We start from the raw sequence: 13,906 nt of genomic DNA, 5'->3' as shown, positions 1-13,906 counted from the left end.
GTATTTATTACAGTGTTGGACAATCTGAACTTGATACTTTGCCAAGCCAAACTGAGGTATTTGTAAGTGATACACTTTGGAAATATATGGCAGTTCATCAGTAAGTGAAGTGGTGCTTCACATTAGCATTGTCATTATTAGAAATCCCACCAAATTCTGGTTTGATACACACACACACGCGCACACACACATGCGCACACACACACACATACACGCACTCATATATATAGTAAATACTGTAATATTTATTCTGTGTCCATGGTTTTTCTCCATGGAAGACAAAACAAATGTCCATTGCTGGCTCTTACTAGTTGTGGTTTTCTACTCTAAGAGAAATACATTATTTCTGCAATAGTAATTTGCACTGTAAAAATGTAGTTAAATAATTACGTTATAATTTTATTGAAACTTAGTCTTTGCTCTTGGCACATTTCCTTTGCCTGGATCTTCCAGGTGTGTTACACTGCCTTTATTTTGTCTTTCAGATGACGATGTGGACCTGGAAGCTTTGGTAAACGACATGAATTCCTCATTTGAAAGTTTATACTCCACATGCAGCATGCAGTCGGAAACCACTCCGCTTCTCCAGAATGGCCAGCTGAACCGCAGCCAGCTGCCATCCTCGGGCTCCAGCACCCTGCAGCCCATGTCCCCGAGGCAGAAGGTGCAGCGCTCCCAGCCAGTGCGCATCATGGCAGTCAGGTAGGGACAAGGCACTCACCTCCTTTTCCGTAAGTTGTCATGAACTTCCTTCAAAAGAACTATATTTTAAAATAGGAGATCCACTTCGGTGCGGAGCTTAGTGTTAGACTGGACTTTTGCATAAAAAAAAGTACTGAGTAGGTAAAGGACATAATATTTCCACATATTATCACCCTTCTTTTAGTCAAGGTTTGATGTTTCTGCAGTAGCTGATTTGTAGAAGTGTGTCATTGGTACCAACTGGCTGAAGCTATATCCATATTTGGATGTTTTTCCAAACTGTTAAAACCAGTGCTCTCAAGTCTGGTGTCCACTGATAGCCTATAGGTTTTATTAAACATAAGAGATCATGGTAGATAGATGAGGGTATGCTCAACTACTTTTGATATACAGAAAGTGCCCGTCTCTTTGTGGAGGTTTCCTGAATGGTTTAAGACCAACAAACAAAAAAGGAGCATGTCTTAGTTATGTATCTGTTCTTCACAGAGCACTCACTTGAGTGCACTGTGTAAGTAATTACCAAAAAAAAAGTGTTAAAGTTGTCCCCCTGTTGTAGGGCTGAGGACTGGAATTCAGGCTTCAAGTGGAAAACTCTTGATGGTGATGGGAGAGTATATAGGTGATGTACAGGTTCTTAAAATCTTTTTAGGCAGCAGGAGGAAGGGAGCTCCTGTCAATGCTGAGTGGTAAATCAATTTCTTTCCTACTAGTTAACAGTTTGTTCTTTGAAGGAAGTGAAAAGCAATATAATAAAAGAAAAAATTCCAAGTGTAGAAGTGGAATTCCAAGTGTAGTCTAACTTTTAACACTGATATATTGCTTTTAGGAATGGTATATTTAAGACAGGCAGTTTTTCTATTTGAATGGGTATGCAGTGCAACTAAGTCAGCTGATGATGCCATCAGTTCTACAGATGTTTCATAGTTAACCTCGAATGGGGCTGTACTAGAAAATGTACTCTCTGGAGTCCTATAGCTGTTGATATTTTGTAACTATCTAGTCAAAACACTTAAATTATTTTTGGTGTTTAAAAACTTAGCAATTCTTATTTTGAGAACACTCTGCCTTTTTGAAATCTGTACTTGCATACACACCAGAACATCCTGTTTGTCATCATCAAAGAAGGTAATGGTGAAGCTTCTATTCAGGGTTATCTGGACCTATCTTGTTTGCCACCAGAACAGAGTGATTGACTGTGGTCTCCTAGGAGTACAGGTTTATGTGTGTATCAGTTATGAAGTAAATGATCCACTGGCAACAGTACAGGCACAGCAGAGCACAGCACACAGAACTCCCAGCTTCAGGAAACCACACCTTTCAAATTGTATTAAGTACGTGATTCCACTTCTTACAGTGGAGGTCAGTAAAAAACTTGCAGTACAGCGCCCTGTTGCACAGATATGACATGTCTACTGGTCTGAAGAAATCTTACACTGTCCTTTTACCCTGTGCTGTAGAGAACTGCACACATGGGGAGCACAAAAAAAAAAAAAATTGAAGCAGGTAGGTCAAAAAGTTGTTGGCATAGTTCATAGTTATGGTTGGAACCTGCTATTTATTGCAACCCCCCAGATCTGTAAGACTCATTCATGGAGCAGATTTCACAGTAGTTAAATTTTGTCATCTGCAAGGTACAGGCAAAGTCAATGAGAGTACTTAGAGTGGGAGATGCTGCTGTGGGCAAACCCAGCAGTTGTCTCCCAGGCAGCTCTGTCGAGGAGGCTCTGCTTGCTGAAGGCATGCAGAAAAATGAGAGCAAACTGAGTTCTTAAAGATTTGCCTTTCAAATCCAGGAGTTAGTTGATTTGGAAACTTTCGTGATTGCCACTAGATGGTGCCTTCTGCTTAGGCATTGAAGGGCAGCCTGCTGCAGTCAGCTAGCGCATCTTCAGTGGTGATGCCCTGGCAGCAGGGAAACCAAAAGCCATCTTTGTAGTCACTAGTAGGTCTTACAGCTTTTCTGGTAGGTTTTAGTATTTCTTTTGTTGGTGTGGGCACTGCAGGGTACTATAAACTGGAACTTGAAACTCTGTTACATGTAGACTTATGAGGCGTACTTTGGTGGATGCAAACTTGTCTGAACAGTAACTGTACAGCGGGCATAAGGTGGGAGGGTACAATTCCAGCTAATTGCTTGTTGCTAAAGCCATGCCTCTGCCTTTTCATTTCTCTGGGAAATGCCGAGTTGCTTGGAGATAGAATCTGGTATTATAATGAGGCGACAATATTGGTTTAAGTCTCAGCTTAGAGAACTCTACAGTAGGGTACATGTTTGTTTTCAAATCCACTTGGAATTTGGCTCTGAGTGACTGCCATTGTTTTCTCCTCTTTCAACATTAGTTTGGGAGAGCTTTACTGACTTTCTGGCACACACAGCTTAAGCTTGTAATCTAGTGCTTACAACATTGAGTACAGATAGATATTTCTGTTTATTTTATTTGCACAGTTACCTCAGTTACTCATCCAAGTAATCAAATTATGAGCAACAAAACAAGCATGGATGCCTGACTGATCATTTTTTTACATTCAATTGCCTACTTTGTGCTAGGAGTTGCTGTAACTGTATAGTAGTTACCTAGAAAAAGAGTGGATTTGAGTCCTTGTCTTTAGTGTCATTATCACAAACCCTGGGGCATGAGAGCCAGGTCTAGTGATGCCAGTTTGCTCCTCTTAATGCCTAGTGCTTCTGTGTTTATAGGCGTCTTCAAGAAGAAGAACAGCAATTCCGAACATCGTCTTTGCCAGCCATCCCAAATCCCTTCCCAGAACTTTGTAGCCCCGCAAGCTCTCCAGTGCTGGCCCCTGGATCTTTACCTCAGAGTCAACCTGCTAGTAAGCATGTGAGTATGGGATGAAGCTTTGGGTCATCCATTCGTGTGCAAACCAGCAGTGGACTATTTGATTTTGAAGGCAGAAAGAAAGCTTCCAGATAAGTAAAAACACTTGTAGACTTTGTGTGTGAGTAGGGCAGCACTGGCCGAGAGAGTATCTTCAAATAGGCTTCAGACATTTTTTGAAAGGTTTGTAAGAAAGATGTGTAAAAATGAAGTAAGCCTCTTTCAGATAAATGCGTGTTGTGAATAGAGCAGTAATGCTTAATATGCTTCAGATTTTGTTACTCAGTCTAAAGATGTACTAATTCTGAAGTCAAGTGAATTGTCTTAGAGTTGGATGAGGATCTGTGCCTTTTAAACTCAATATTCAAGGTGTCACAAAAACACTGAACAGCTGAATTCTTTAAAGACATGGGTGCTTTATTTGCTATTTTTCATGAAGCTGCTCAAAAAGCAAAGGTGTTCTTAGAGTTTGTAACTAGGCGCAGCTCATTGTAATGGATTTAAGGGGAAGGTTGTCCCATGGAAAGCTGGTGGAGTAATTTTCTGGGTTCTTGGCAGTTAAGATAGCCCAGACTGAGCGTTCATGTGGTCCAGAGTAGTAACCTCAGTGACACAGCAGTATTTCTTCTCTGTCCTACTCCACTCTATTGTTTTGTATCATTCCTCAAGCACACTTGAAGACTAAAGCTGGGTTCAAAAACCTTTATTTTATAAGCTGTGCTGACCTGCATGGGAATGAAAAGATGGGTTACTCTGGCTTGCAGCAATTCTGTTCTTGAGTACCCAAAAATATTGAGAAGTTCTGTGTCACTGCTCCATTAGTGTGTAATTAGCTTCTACATCCTCTCTGAGAGATAAAGGGCTTGGGCACAGCTACAAGCAGTAGACACCAATGTGTGCCTTCGCATGTTCTGTGTTGCGTTACAGCGCCATAAACAGCTGCCCGCTTTCCTGAGAGACACAGTGCATCTCCACTGGTTTTACTGTATTTCTTACACATACAAGACAGACAGGTAACCAAATCATGCCCTGGGAAAAAATTGAGCCATCTCATTGGGAATTTACCACAGGGCCCTGTCAGAGACCCAGGTACTAGCTAAGCAGGGAGGCTGTTTAGCCAAGGCAGTGTTGATGTGACTCTGGGGAGATAAAACCGGGGCAATTCTGCCTCCTGGCACTTGCCAGCAGGACAGCAGCATAGCTGTCTTTCTGAAATAAATTGTAGTTTCTAATGAACCTGTGTTTACTCTCTCCAAATATTCTCCTGGTTCAGGGTTTTTTTGCCTTTTAGCTCTATGTTTTACTAAAATTACCCAAGCCACCCTAAACTTGGGTCTGTAAAACCTTAAGGAACCCTCAATGATCTGTGAGTCATTTTTTCATCGAATTTAGAAACTAGTGGTTTAACAGCAGAAAAATATAAAAATAACCAGTCTTTTAATGTATGTAAGAAGATGGCCATAAAAGCAGAATAAAAAATCTTTTATTTTCACAAGTTTTACCTTATAATTTTTTAAAAAATTATTCTACCTTACTTAAAAATGAAAATTTTTGACAAATGGTTTGAAAGCCTAAAATTAAATCATTTATATTGTATAGATATGCCTGCTGCTGAATTTTTTAATCAAAGACAATCCATTATAGTGTTAAAACCTTTTAGGGTACAAGCTGAGGAGGTAGAGCATGTTGGGCAAAAATGGTTTCTTTTGTAGATGCAAATACAGTGATCATTTCAGCCTATCAACTCATTGGAGGCAGTTGAGAAACACTGGCTTGGGGTGAGGGAAGAATAGGGAAGTGTTCTTTTCCTCTCTGTCGAAGTATTTTGCTCTCATTAATGAAAGATTAGAGAAACAAAACTGAAAAAGCCTTCTATTTTTAAAGTATGAATGATAAAAGAGAGTAGGTTTGGTTTCTGCATGAAGGAGACAAACTATCTAAATTTTAAACATGGAATATCATTGAATAACAGAATAATCTCTCTGTTCAGCCTCCACTTAATTTGTTGAACTCAGTTTTAGTTCACGGGAATCTGCTAAACATCATGAGTAAAAAAAATTAGTAACTTAAGAAGTGTTATACATCTTTCCAACTTCAACCCATTAAAAAAATGTCGACTTTGGGAATTTGAGTAAATTATTTTAGGGCATGCTCTGGCTGAGATAAATGTCCATCAATACAATAGAAATGACTGATTAATAAAATGAGTGATGAACTTAGTTAAAGGAGTGCAATAGCAAGTTTTAGTACCTGGCAGTTAGGAAAAATAAGTTGTGCTTTAACGAAAATATAAATACAATGTTAAATGCTAACCAAGGTAAAACATCAAGATGCTTAATTCAGGTTCTCTGCTTGCAAATTATGAACACAGATTAAAATTGGACATGGGAATGAGCCATTCTGTTTACCTGGGTTATATGAGGTGCTAGTGAATTCCTTTGGTGCTTCTTGAGCACTTACAGGTAGATAAGCCAATAGCAGTTCCAGCCAGCAGTGCTGCAGCTCTGATCGCACAGGGCATCATGGCACACGCGTGGTGTGGAGGAAGTGTTGCCTTTGGTCAGCTCATATTTGTGGCACTTGAGAGGGTCTCAGGGTATTGTAGGCTTTGGGGATTTCAGAAAGAAGTGAGTGTTTTTTTGCTGACCATATGAAGCAATGGAGAGATCACTGGCTGGGGGGTCTGATGACTTCATAGGAAAGGAAATGTTAGTATTGTTCCTCCTGGAACACCTCACTGTTGTTTAATAATTGTAAAATACAACTCTGTGGTGATAAAATCTAGTAGTGGTTATGCAAGAGGAATTTAAAGATCCAGTCTTGTTAAACATAGAAGAGTCTCATGTCATATTGCCAAGCCTTAAGCATAAAGAAATGCCAGCTCTGCTCAAGTTTTACTGAAAGTTAAAACTTTTTCCCAGTATAAAAAGTTATACTTTTTTCCCAGTATATTGTTTCCTGTAGGAAAAGGATACATGTGTGAATGAAAGAGTGAGTAAAGAAGCTTTCAGGTCATAAAGCTTGAATTACATTTTTGGCTGAAAAAATGGATATTGTTTTTTCTCATATGCAAAATTTTATTGTGTAGCTGGAACCTGACATACAAATTTCTTGTTGATTCTGAGTCTCTTTCTTATTTTTTCATGTAGTTGCCACTGCTTTTTTTAACAAGCAGTTCACAGCATTGCTTTATGCACTGCTCTGCATTTGTTTCCTACTCTTGGCTCAGCAAAGAAAGAAAAAAACAGTAAAGCAGTGAAAAATACCTGTAATAAACCTTTCTTACTTTTTTGTGCTAGGTTCTTTTTTCTATCTTCTCATGGTGACAAAGCATTTTCTTTATGTACTCAAAAAAGTGCATTAATTTCATTTGTTGGAAAATATTTTTACGAGATCTTGGGTAATGGTACTAATTTCACCACAGCAGGAAGCAGTATGCCACCTCTAACTCTGCTGCCAGTCAGACACTGAATACTGCTTTTAGAGCTGACGGCTGCAGCAGTGTATTGCAGCTGCCCCCCCAGAAGACAGACAACAGTGGAAAATAACATGTCTTCAGTACTAAACACACCTGTAGGCTAATGGGATCATCATTTAATGGGAGAAACAATCTGGGAGGCAAAACTGGAGTGTTAGGCTTATTGAAATTATTTCAGATTTGTTTGTTTAGGGTTTGGTTTTTTTTTTTTTTTTAATTCTGGATAATCTTCTTTGCTTTAGAAAAAGAACTTAGTCTTGTGGATAATTTTTTTTCTGAGCACACGAAGGTTGAGAAACTGGCACATAATTTAGTAGTAAAAGACTTAGAAGAGAAATAACTGTGAACTTTTAGGTTACATTTCAAAGGCTATCCTGCACTGAACAACATCCACAGTGGCAACATGTGTGCTGACAGGGTTGTGTGACCAAACAAACCTGGTGATGGACATTCAGAAATTATTTGGAATTAAAGAGATACACGCCTCTTTGGAGTTCAGCAGTATGATCCTTTATTGCAGGTCTGCAGGTGGAAATGGCCCACTTTGAGCTTAGTTTTACAGTCAAAAAATGTTAGATGTTGGGTTGTTGGTAGTGAACAACACATGGGTCTGTAAAAATTGGCACAGCTGAAGTTTTAGTGATGTAGCCAAGCAGCTGGTGAGCACCTGCATGAGAAGTACCAACCGGTTGTGCTGTTGAGTTAGTAGCTACTTCAGGTGCTGGTGTGGTGAGACAGTACAGATGTCATGTGCTTGGAGAAACCACGATCCTTCAAGTGGAGCAAAGAACAAAGAACTCTTTAAGTCCTTGAGTTGAGAGCAGCATTGTCTGTGAGCTTGGACGGGAAGCTGACAGGAGAGGACCTCTCTGATCAGTGCATGCCAAATCATTCCCCTCTTCATCTGTGCCTGGTTTTGTCCTCTAAGTATCACTCATCTGCCCATCACCACAGAGCCAAAGCTTCAGCAGACCTCTGAGAGCACTCCCATTTTCCGTGCATAGGAAGGGCAAGAAAAGGCAGGAGCAGGAAGGACATGGTCTGGATGACACCAGGGGCATTTCAAGACTACTTGATATTTTTCTCTCCCTATTCCTCACATCTTTGTATGTAAGGCTCATGCACACCTACAAACACAAGATCACCCCATCTTTGAAGGGGGGGAAGTGGTTGCAGGCTAGGAGAAGGGACAGCTGAAAATTTTTAAACCATTGTTTGCTTAACAGGATAAATATGTTTGTCTAAGAAAAATGGAGACCAGAAAATTACACCAGACCAAGACCAAACATTTGTCCAAAAGATTGCTAAAAACATCAGACAGCTACCTTACTGCCAATTGAAGTCCATCTTTGTGTTGCTGGTATAAATGAAGAGCTAGTTGGTAACTTAGGTTATAATTTCTGGTTGTGTACAAATATTTTGGAAAAAGCATGCAATAATTACATGTAGGTCACTGCAATGCCACAGGATATTAGGCTTAAGTATCTTGTGTGAGTCAATGAAGCTTTCAACTGTAAAAATAGGGCAAATTTCTCACATCCCCCCTCTATACAGCCCAGGCAAACTTCCAAAAAGCGGTTTGATGTACCCAAATTATTTACTCTTTTCTAGCAAGTTAAATTCACAAATGGGTATGAATTAATGTCATTCTTTTTTCCAGATTTAGTTATCCTTCAAGGGAGCTTGTGTAAACAGACTTCTTAGTTTTTATTGTTCTAATTACATGTTATGATGCACATTTTTTTATTTTTCTTCCCAAAAAACTTTTATATTGGCTCTTTTGAAGATGTGGATGTTGATTTTCTAAAAAGAAGCTGTATAAAAATATAAATTTCTGTATAATACAGGCATTATATACTAAGTTAGATTTTGCGTGTGTCACAGCAAATTTTGTACTTGATTCTTCAGTGGAACAATCTTCAGCAACAAGACATTTTGAAAATAAATACTGACATCTAAGTGGGTCAACAGGGCATTACTTTGTCAAATCTATAGCTGGATATAATCTGGTCATTTCCTTAGGTCTAAGTCTAGGCATTCCTTTTGTCCCAACTGTAAAAAATGGGTTTTCATGAGTATCTGCCATGGCACATCATATTGTTTCTCTCAAATCTTTCTTTGAAGCAAGTCTCTTACACTAAGTAAATAAATCATACATAAATTGCTCTGCAGCATGTTTAACTCAGATACTTTTTTTAAAGGTAGTTGCAATTGTGTTTGGAAAAAATAGGGAAAGAGCATGCCTCTGCTTCAGGGCTGTGATCTAACTGCATGAAAACAGGCCTTTAGGTGCCCCTCTCTCGTTTGGAGGATTAACACTTTCCCAGACTAAACGAGCTAAATTTGATGGGCAGGGTAGGAAAGATGTTGCATTACTTGTTGTCTTATCTCCTCTCTCATGGAAATATGTCGTCCTGAAATCAGGGTGGGGGTGAGTTCCCATCATGCTGAAAGTCACATTTACTCATTACTGAGGAAGAGAATGATGAATTTCTGAGGTCTAACAAGCTTTCTGGACTAAGCTAAAGACCAGCAGCCCTTGGTGCTGTTGGTGCTGGTCATCAGGTGGGTCTGCAGGCTCTCCAGCTGGAGCCCTGCACGTGGCCTGCTGAGGACTGGGATCAGCACAGAGGCAAAGCTGCTGTTTCTGCTTCTTCATGCCTCTTACAGCAAGAAGCTTTGTGGTAGAAAGAAATGAGTCTCTTTGTTCTTGCTTTTTGGAAAGTGCCAGAACAGTAGTTACAGTCCCAACATGAATTACTGGAAATATTAAGGGCATCTCATGCTCAAACCCAAGACTGTGTTATTTGTTGGGGTTTTTTTTGTTTCCAATGACACAAACCTGGCCCAGCTCCCAGGAGCATTTTGGCTCCCTACCTGGAAGTGATGCTCTGGCCGCGGGGGTGTGCTGGGAGGATGGCTGTGAGCTCAGGACCAGCAGGGAACGCGCTGTCCATCCGATGGATGGAACCCACCTGGCCCAAGCCTGCCTTGTTCCAGATGTGCTGCTACCCCACTGGGTCTCCGGCCATGCAGTAATACTTGCAGTTGTTTTAAAAAGCTGTTGCACAGTAATAATACTGAGCAGTATTTGCACCAGTAACTGCATTAGTGTGTTCATACTACATTTTTTCTGTGTGCATCTTACTTACGTGTGCCCTTGCACATTTTGTTGCATGTTCCTCTTGTTGTATTTTATTATTGGTAGAGTAAGAGTAAAACTTTGCTGTTCTATGTTTTGATCAGGAATTTACAGAACTGAGGAGCTATCAGGCTGAGAAGGCAGTGAAAAATAGGAAAGCATAATATGAGAGGAATACTATTTTTCTCTCTGCCTAGTGCTGCAGGCAGGAATGGGTTTTGGTGTAAACATAAGTGCAGTAGGGAATTAAAAAAAAAAAAAAAAACAGAACTAGATTGAGTGGCCATAATTATTCCATAAATGAATGGTTGAGAGTTGAGACAAATCAGAGATGTCATTGTGCTGATAGCCTTTAAGGAGTCATTCAGCAAGGTAGGAATAGCCACACTGAGTCTGTGTGACATCTATACTGTCTGGACTCGAGGTGTGAGTTCAGGTCAACTTTAGACATTTTGGTTAGAAGCCTTTTTGGACCTCTGCTACCCAGTGGGGCTGGTGAAAGAAAACACCAGCTCATAATTTAGAGCCTCTGGTATGTGTAACCTCTGTGATCTTGTGGCACCACTTTGTTGCCAGCAGCTGATAGGTGAGCTGACCATGAGGTTCTTCCTGAGATGAGCTGTGGCAGCTCTTGCAGAGCTGTGCTGGCACCTGCAGCTGAGCTTCTGGTGATCCCTGGTGGATGCTGTGGACGTATGGAGTGCAGGACTGGGAAGACACCCAAGTTTTTTGCTTGCTTGTTGGCATCTACTTCTAGGAATGGAAGGCAAAGCCAGTGTTTAGTTTGTTCCTTTCCAACCCATCAGCACAGCTGTTGCTTAAGTATGAGGAGGGATGCTGTTCATTCAGATCAGGTAAAAGGCTTCTTTGGACTTCTTTTAATTTCCTGGACGGTGACCTGTGCCCACGATTAAAGTGAAAATCTATTTGAAATGTCTGTCTTCACTTAGGTGTTGTTTGTGTGTGGATGCGTGGGGAAGAAGGAACTTGGAGTTAGTTCATTGTTTTGGTAATAGGATGTTCTTGGATTGTGCCAGAGCTTGCAGATATAGTTTTGTTCCATTTCCTAAACAGGGGGAAATGTCAGTTGGAATTTAATAGCAAGTTAATTAAGTCTTTGTGGGATGAGTTTCAATTCTCTGTGTTCTTGATTTATAGCCTCCTATTGCTATCAAAATCTTATTATATTATTCTTTCTCCTAATAGGAGTGCAGAATTACTGTACTAAAAAGTGATTTTATTAATATAAGTACCTTCAATCTTTGCTTCAGCCTGGCTGTAATGTGAACATCATTTACAAAATTTACATAAAAATTAGTTTAATCTGGACTTGCTAAAGGACAAGCCATCATTGGTTTCATAGAAGCTATATCTCATGTTTCTCCATTGGCATTGGGATTGCTTGTTCTCTCCAGCGGTAGACCCTTCTGCTGCCAGGGTTACTGGAGCTGGTTTCTCCTGCTGCATTTCAGGAAGCAACAAAATTGGAAATACTATTGTTGTGCTTCATGCCTGGACTGTTTGGGTTTTTCTGGTGTTGCTAAGGGAGAAATGAATAGCACTCCAAAACAAAATGGATTGACTGTCAGCTGGAAGTTTGGGTCCAAGATCGCATGTTGAGCATGGGATGTTTCTGGGGAATGTGAATAAAGTAGTTTTGTCACAGCAGACTTACTTCCAGTGAGATTTCATTAAAAGCAGAGAAAACACTGTTCTGTAAGTTTTTATGGGAAAAGGGGGTGAAAGTGGGAGAGACCTTTAAAAGCTGCTTCTGTGTCTTACCAAACAGGTGTCACTTTATAGCATCTAGGTCTTTTTAGTTACCCCTTCCATCTGCCTACATCTCTTGTCTGGCCAGAGTGAGGAACTGCTCTGTTTTTTGGGGTTATTTAGAGATGGGCTATGAGGACACTGCTTCACCCTGCACACATACAGAGTTTACAGTGTGCATTGTCCATCCAGACATTCCATAGGAATGTTATCTCTGTATCTGCTGCAGAGGAAGCAGCTCTTGAGTGCTGGGACTGATGCCTGTGCCTGACAGTCACCAGGGAAGGTTGGCTGTCTTACCATGTGCTGATCCTGCTCATGTTCCTCCTCTTGCCTTTAACATTCACCTTTAAAAAATTTCTTTCCTTACCATCCTTGCCAGAATAGGTAATTAGAATAGGAAAAAGCTGTTAATAAGGAACAAACATTGCTCAAAAAAAAAAAAAAAAAAAACTGCTAGAAAAAAAAAGGAGGTGCAAAACATTAATGAGAGTATTCTAAGCTAAATACCAGTGTCTGTGTAGTAAAACACCTGGATTTAATTTTACAGACTAGTCACCCTCAGGCCTCTGTGAGTCATTTGTGAGCATGTCCTTGCCTGCAAACTTAAAGAGCAGCTAAATACTCTGAAGTAACTTGCTTGTCACAGTGTTGCCGGTTACACTTACTTCCCCTATTGCTTTCTAAAATCTACCAAAACCAAGATGACCACAATGTTTCTGGCATTTATAAATAGCTTTACAAATGTTTTCAGCAATTTTCATTCACCAAGTACTCAGTTCTGCTGAGCAAGCTACAGATGGGGTCTTTGATAAGCATCAGGTACAGAGTTTTAGCATTGAAAAATACCTGTTGTGCTTCAGTTTATGATTGCTTTTTACTAAGTTGTCACAAACTCCAGAGCAATGAAGCACATTTGAAGTGTATACACACACACACACACACACACACATATTTCTATATGATTGTGTATAGGAGAAAATGAAAAGATTGCTTGCAGTACTGTCACCTTGTAATGGATTTATGGGACAGCTTGAAAAGAAATAGACATTAAATATATAATGATCCATCCTCTTCATGAGGCAAAGAAAAGAAAGATGATGTTACAGGAATAACAGCATCTAGTCATGCAGGTAAAACCTTGTATTTTATATTCTCCATGTGTTTTTCTGTGTTACAGTCTGGTTTGTTCTATGTATTTTTTTCCATGGCTGACCTTTGAACCTTTTTCTTTAATAAACTAGCTTGTTAAAGCTTTGTAAAGCTCATCCAAGTGAGGCTGAGCCTTGCCTCTTGTTACAGCCTTGTCAAATAAGCATGCTCTAAAAGGCAGACTCAAATAATGTTTTGCTGAAAAATGCTCTTGCTGCACTTGAAGCTAATGTCATTCCATTTCTAGCATTTAAAAGGTCCTAAATATATTCAAGAACCTCTTTTGTTGTCTTCATGAGCACTGCTGAGGCTGGGTTTTACTCCTGAATGTGGATCCAGTCAATGTTTTAGGTGAAAGTTTTGATTCATGGTTTTTGATTTTCTTTGAGCATACTTACCCAGCATGATTTGCATCCTAGTCTGTTTGGGGTTTTGGTTGGTTTTTTGGCATTGAGTTATTTATATATTTATATAGTTATTATAGATATTGAGTTGGGGTTTTTTTTGCCTGCACAGGTGGAAAAAGTAATCTTAATCCTGAGTCTTTCATCTTCTGCAGAGAGAGGCTGTCCAAGGGAAATGAAGTGCTTGTCAGCTGGGGGCCATAAGAGCACCACATTCAGTCCCAGGGATAAAGATTGTCAATATCTAGCCATTTGTACAATGTAACACATTTTTAGTATTTTCTAGGATAATAATAAGAAGGGAAAAATCAGGAGTCTGCCACCTATATTTCTACAAATGTACCTTCATTTATTTCATATATATTCATATATATTCATATATAAATATTCATATATTTGTACAAATGTACCCTTTGCTCCC

At 39.7% G+C, this 13,906-nt stretch overlaps 1 protein-coding gene across 6 annotated transcripts in view; it reads left to right on the top strand.

Annotated features, from left to right (window-relative positions):
- The window catches only part of GRB10 (growth factor receptor bound protein 10), a 146,322-nt gene that overhangs the window by 89,323 nt on the left and 43,093 nt on the right, over window positions 1–13,906 (top strand). For all 6 annotated transcript variants that reach the window (XM_053957031.1, XM_053957074.1, XM_053957038.1 and 3 more), the window contains 2 exons: window positions 486–702; window positions 3,401–3,542. In XM_053957031.1, coding sequence (XP_053813006.1) covers window positions 486–702; window positions 3,401–3,542 — 359 coding nt within the window. The remainder of the gene's footprint in view (window positions 1–485; window positions 703–3,400; window positions 3,543–13,906) is intronic.

Source organism: Vidua chalybeata, chromosome 1, assembly GCF_026979565.1.
Source record: "Vidua chalybeata isolate OUT-0048 chromosome 1, bVidCha1 merged haplotype, whole genome shotgun sequence".
In the NCBI taxonomy this organism is placed as follows: Eukaryota; Metazoa; Chordata; class Aves; order Passeriformes; family Viduidae; genus Vidua; species Vidua chalybeata.
Note: the sequence above shows the minus strand (reverse complement) of the source record. Positions and strands in the feature narration are given on the sequence as shown.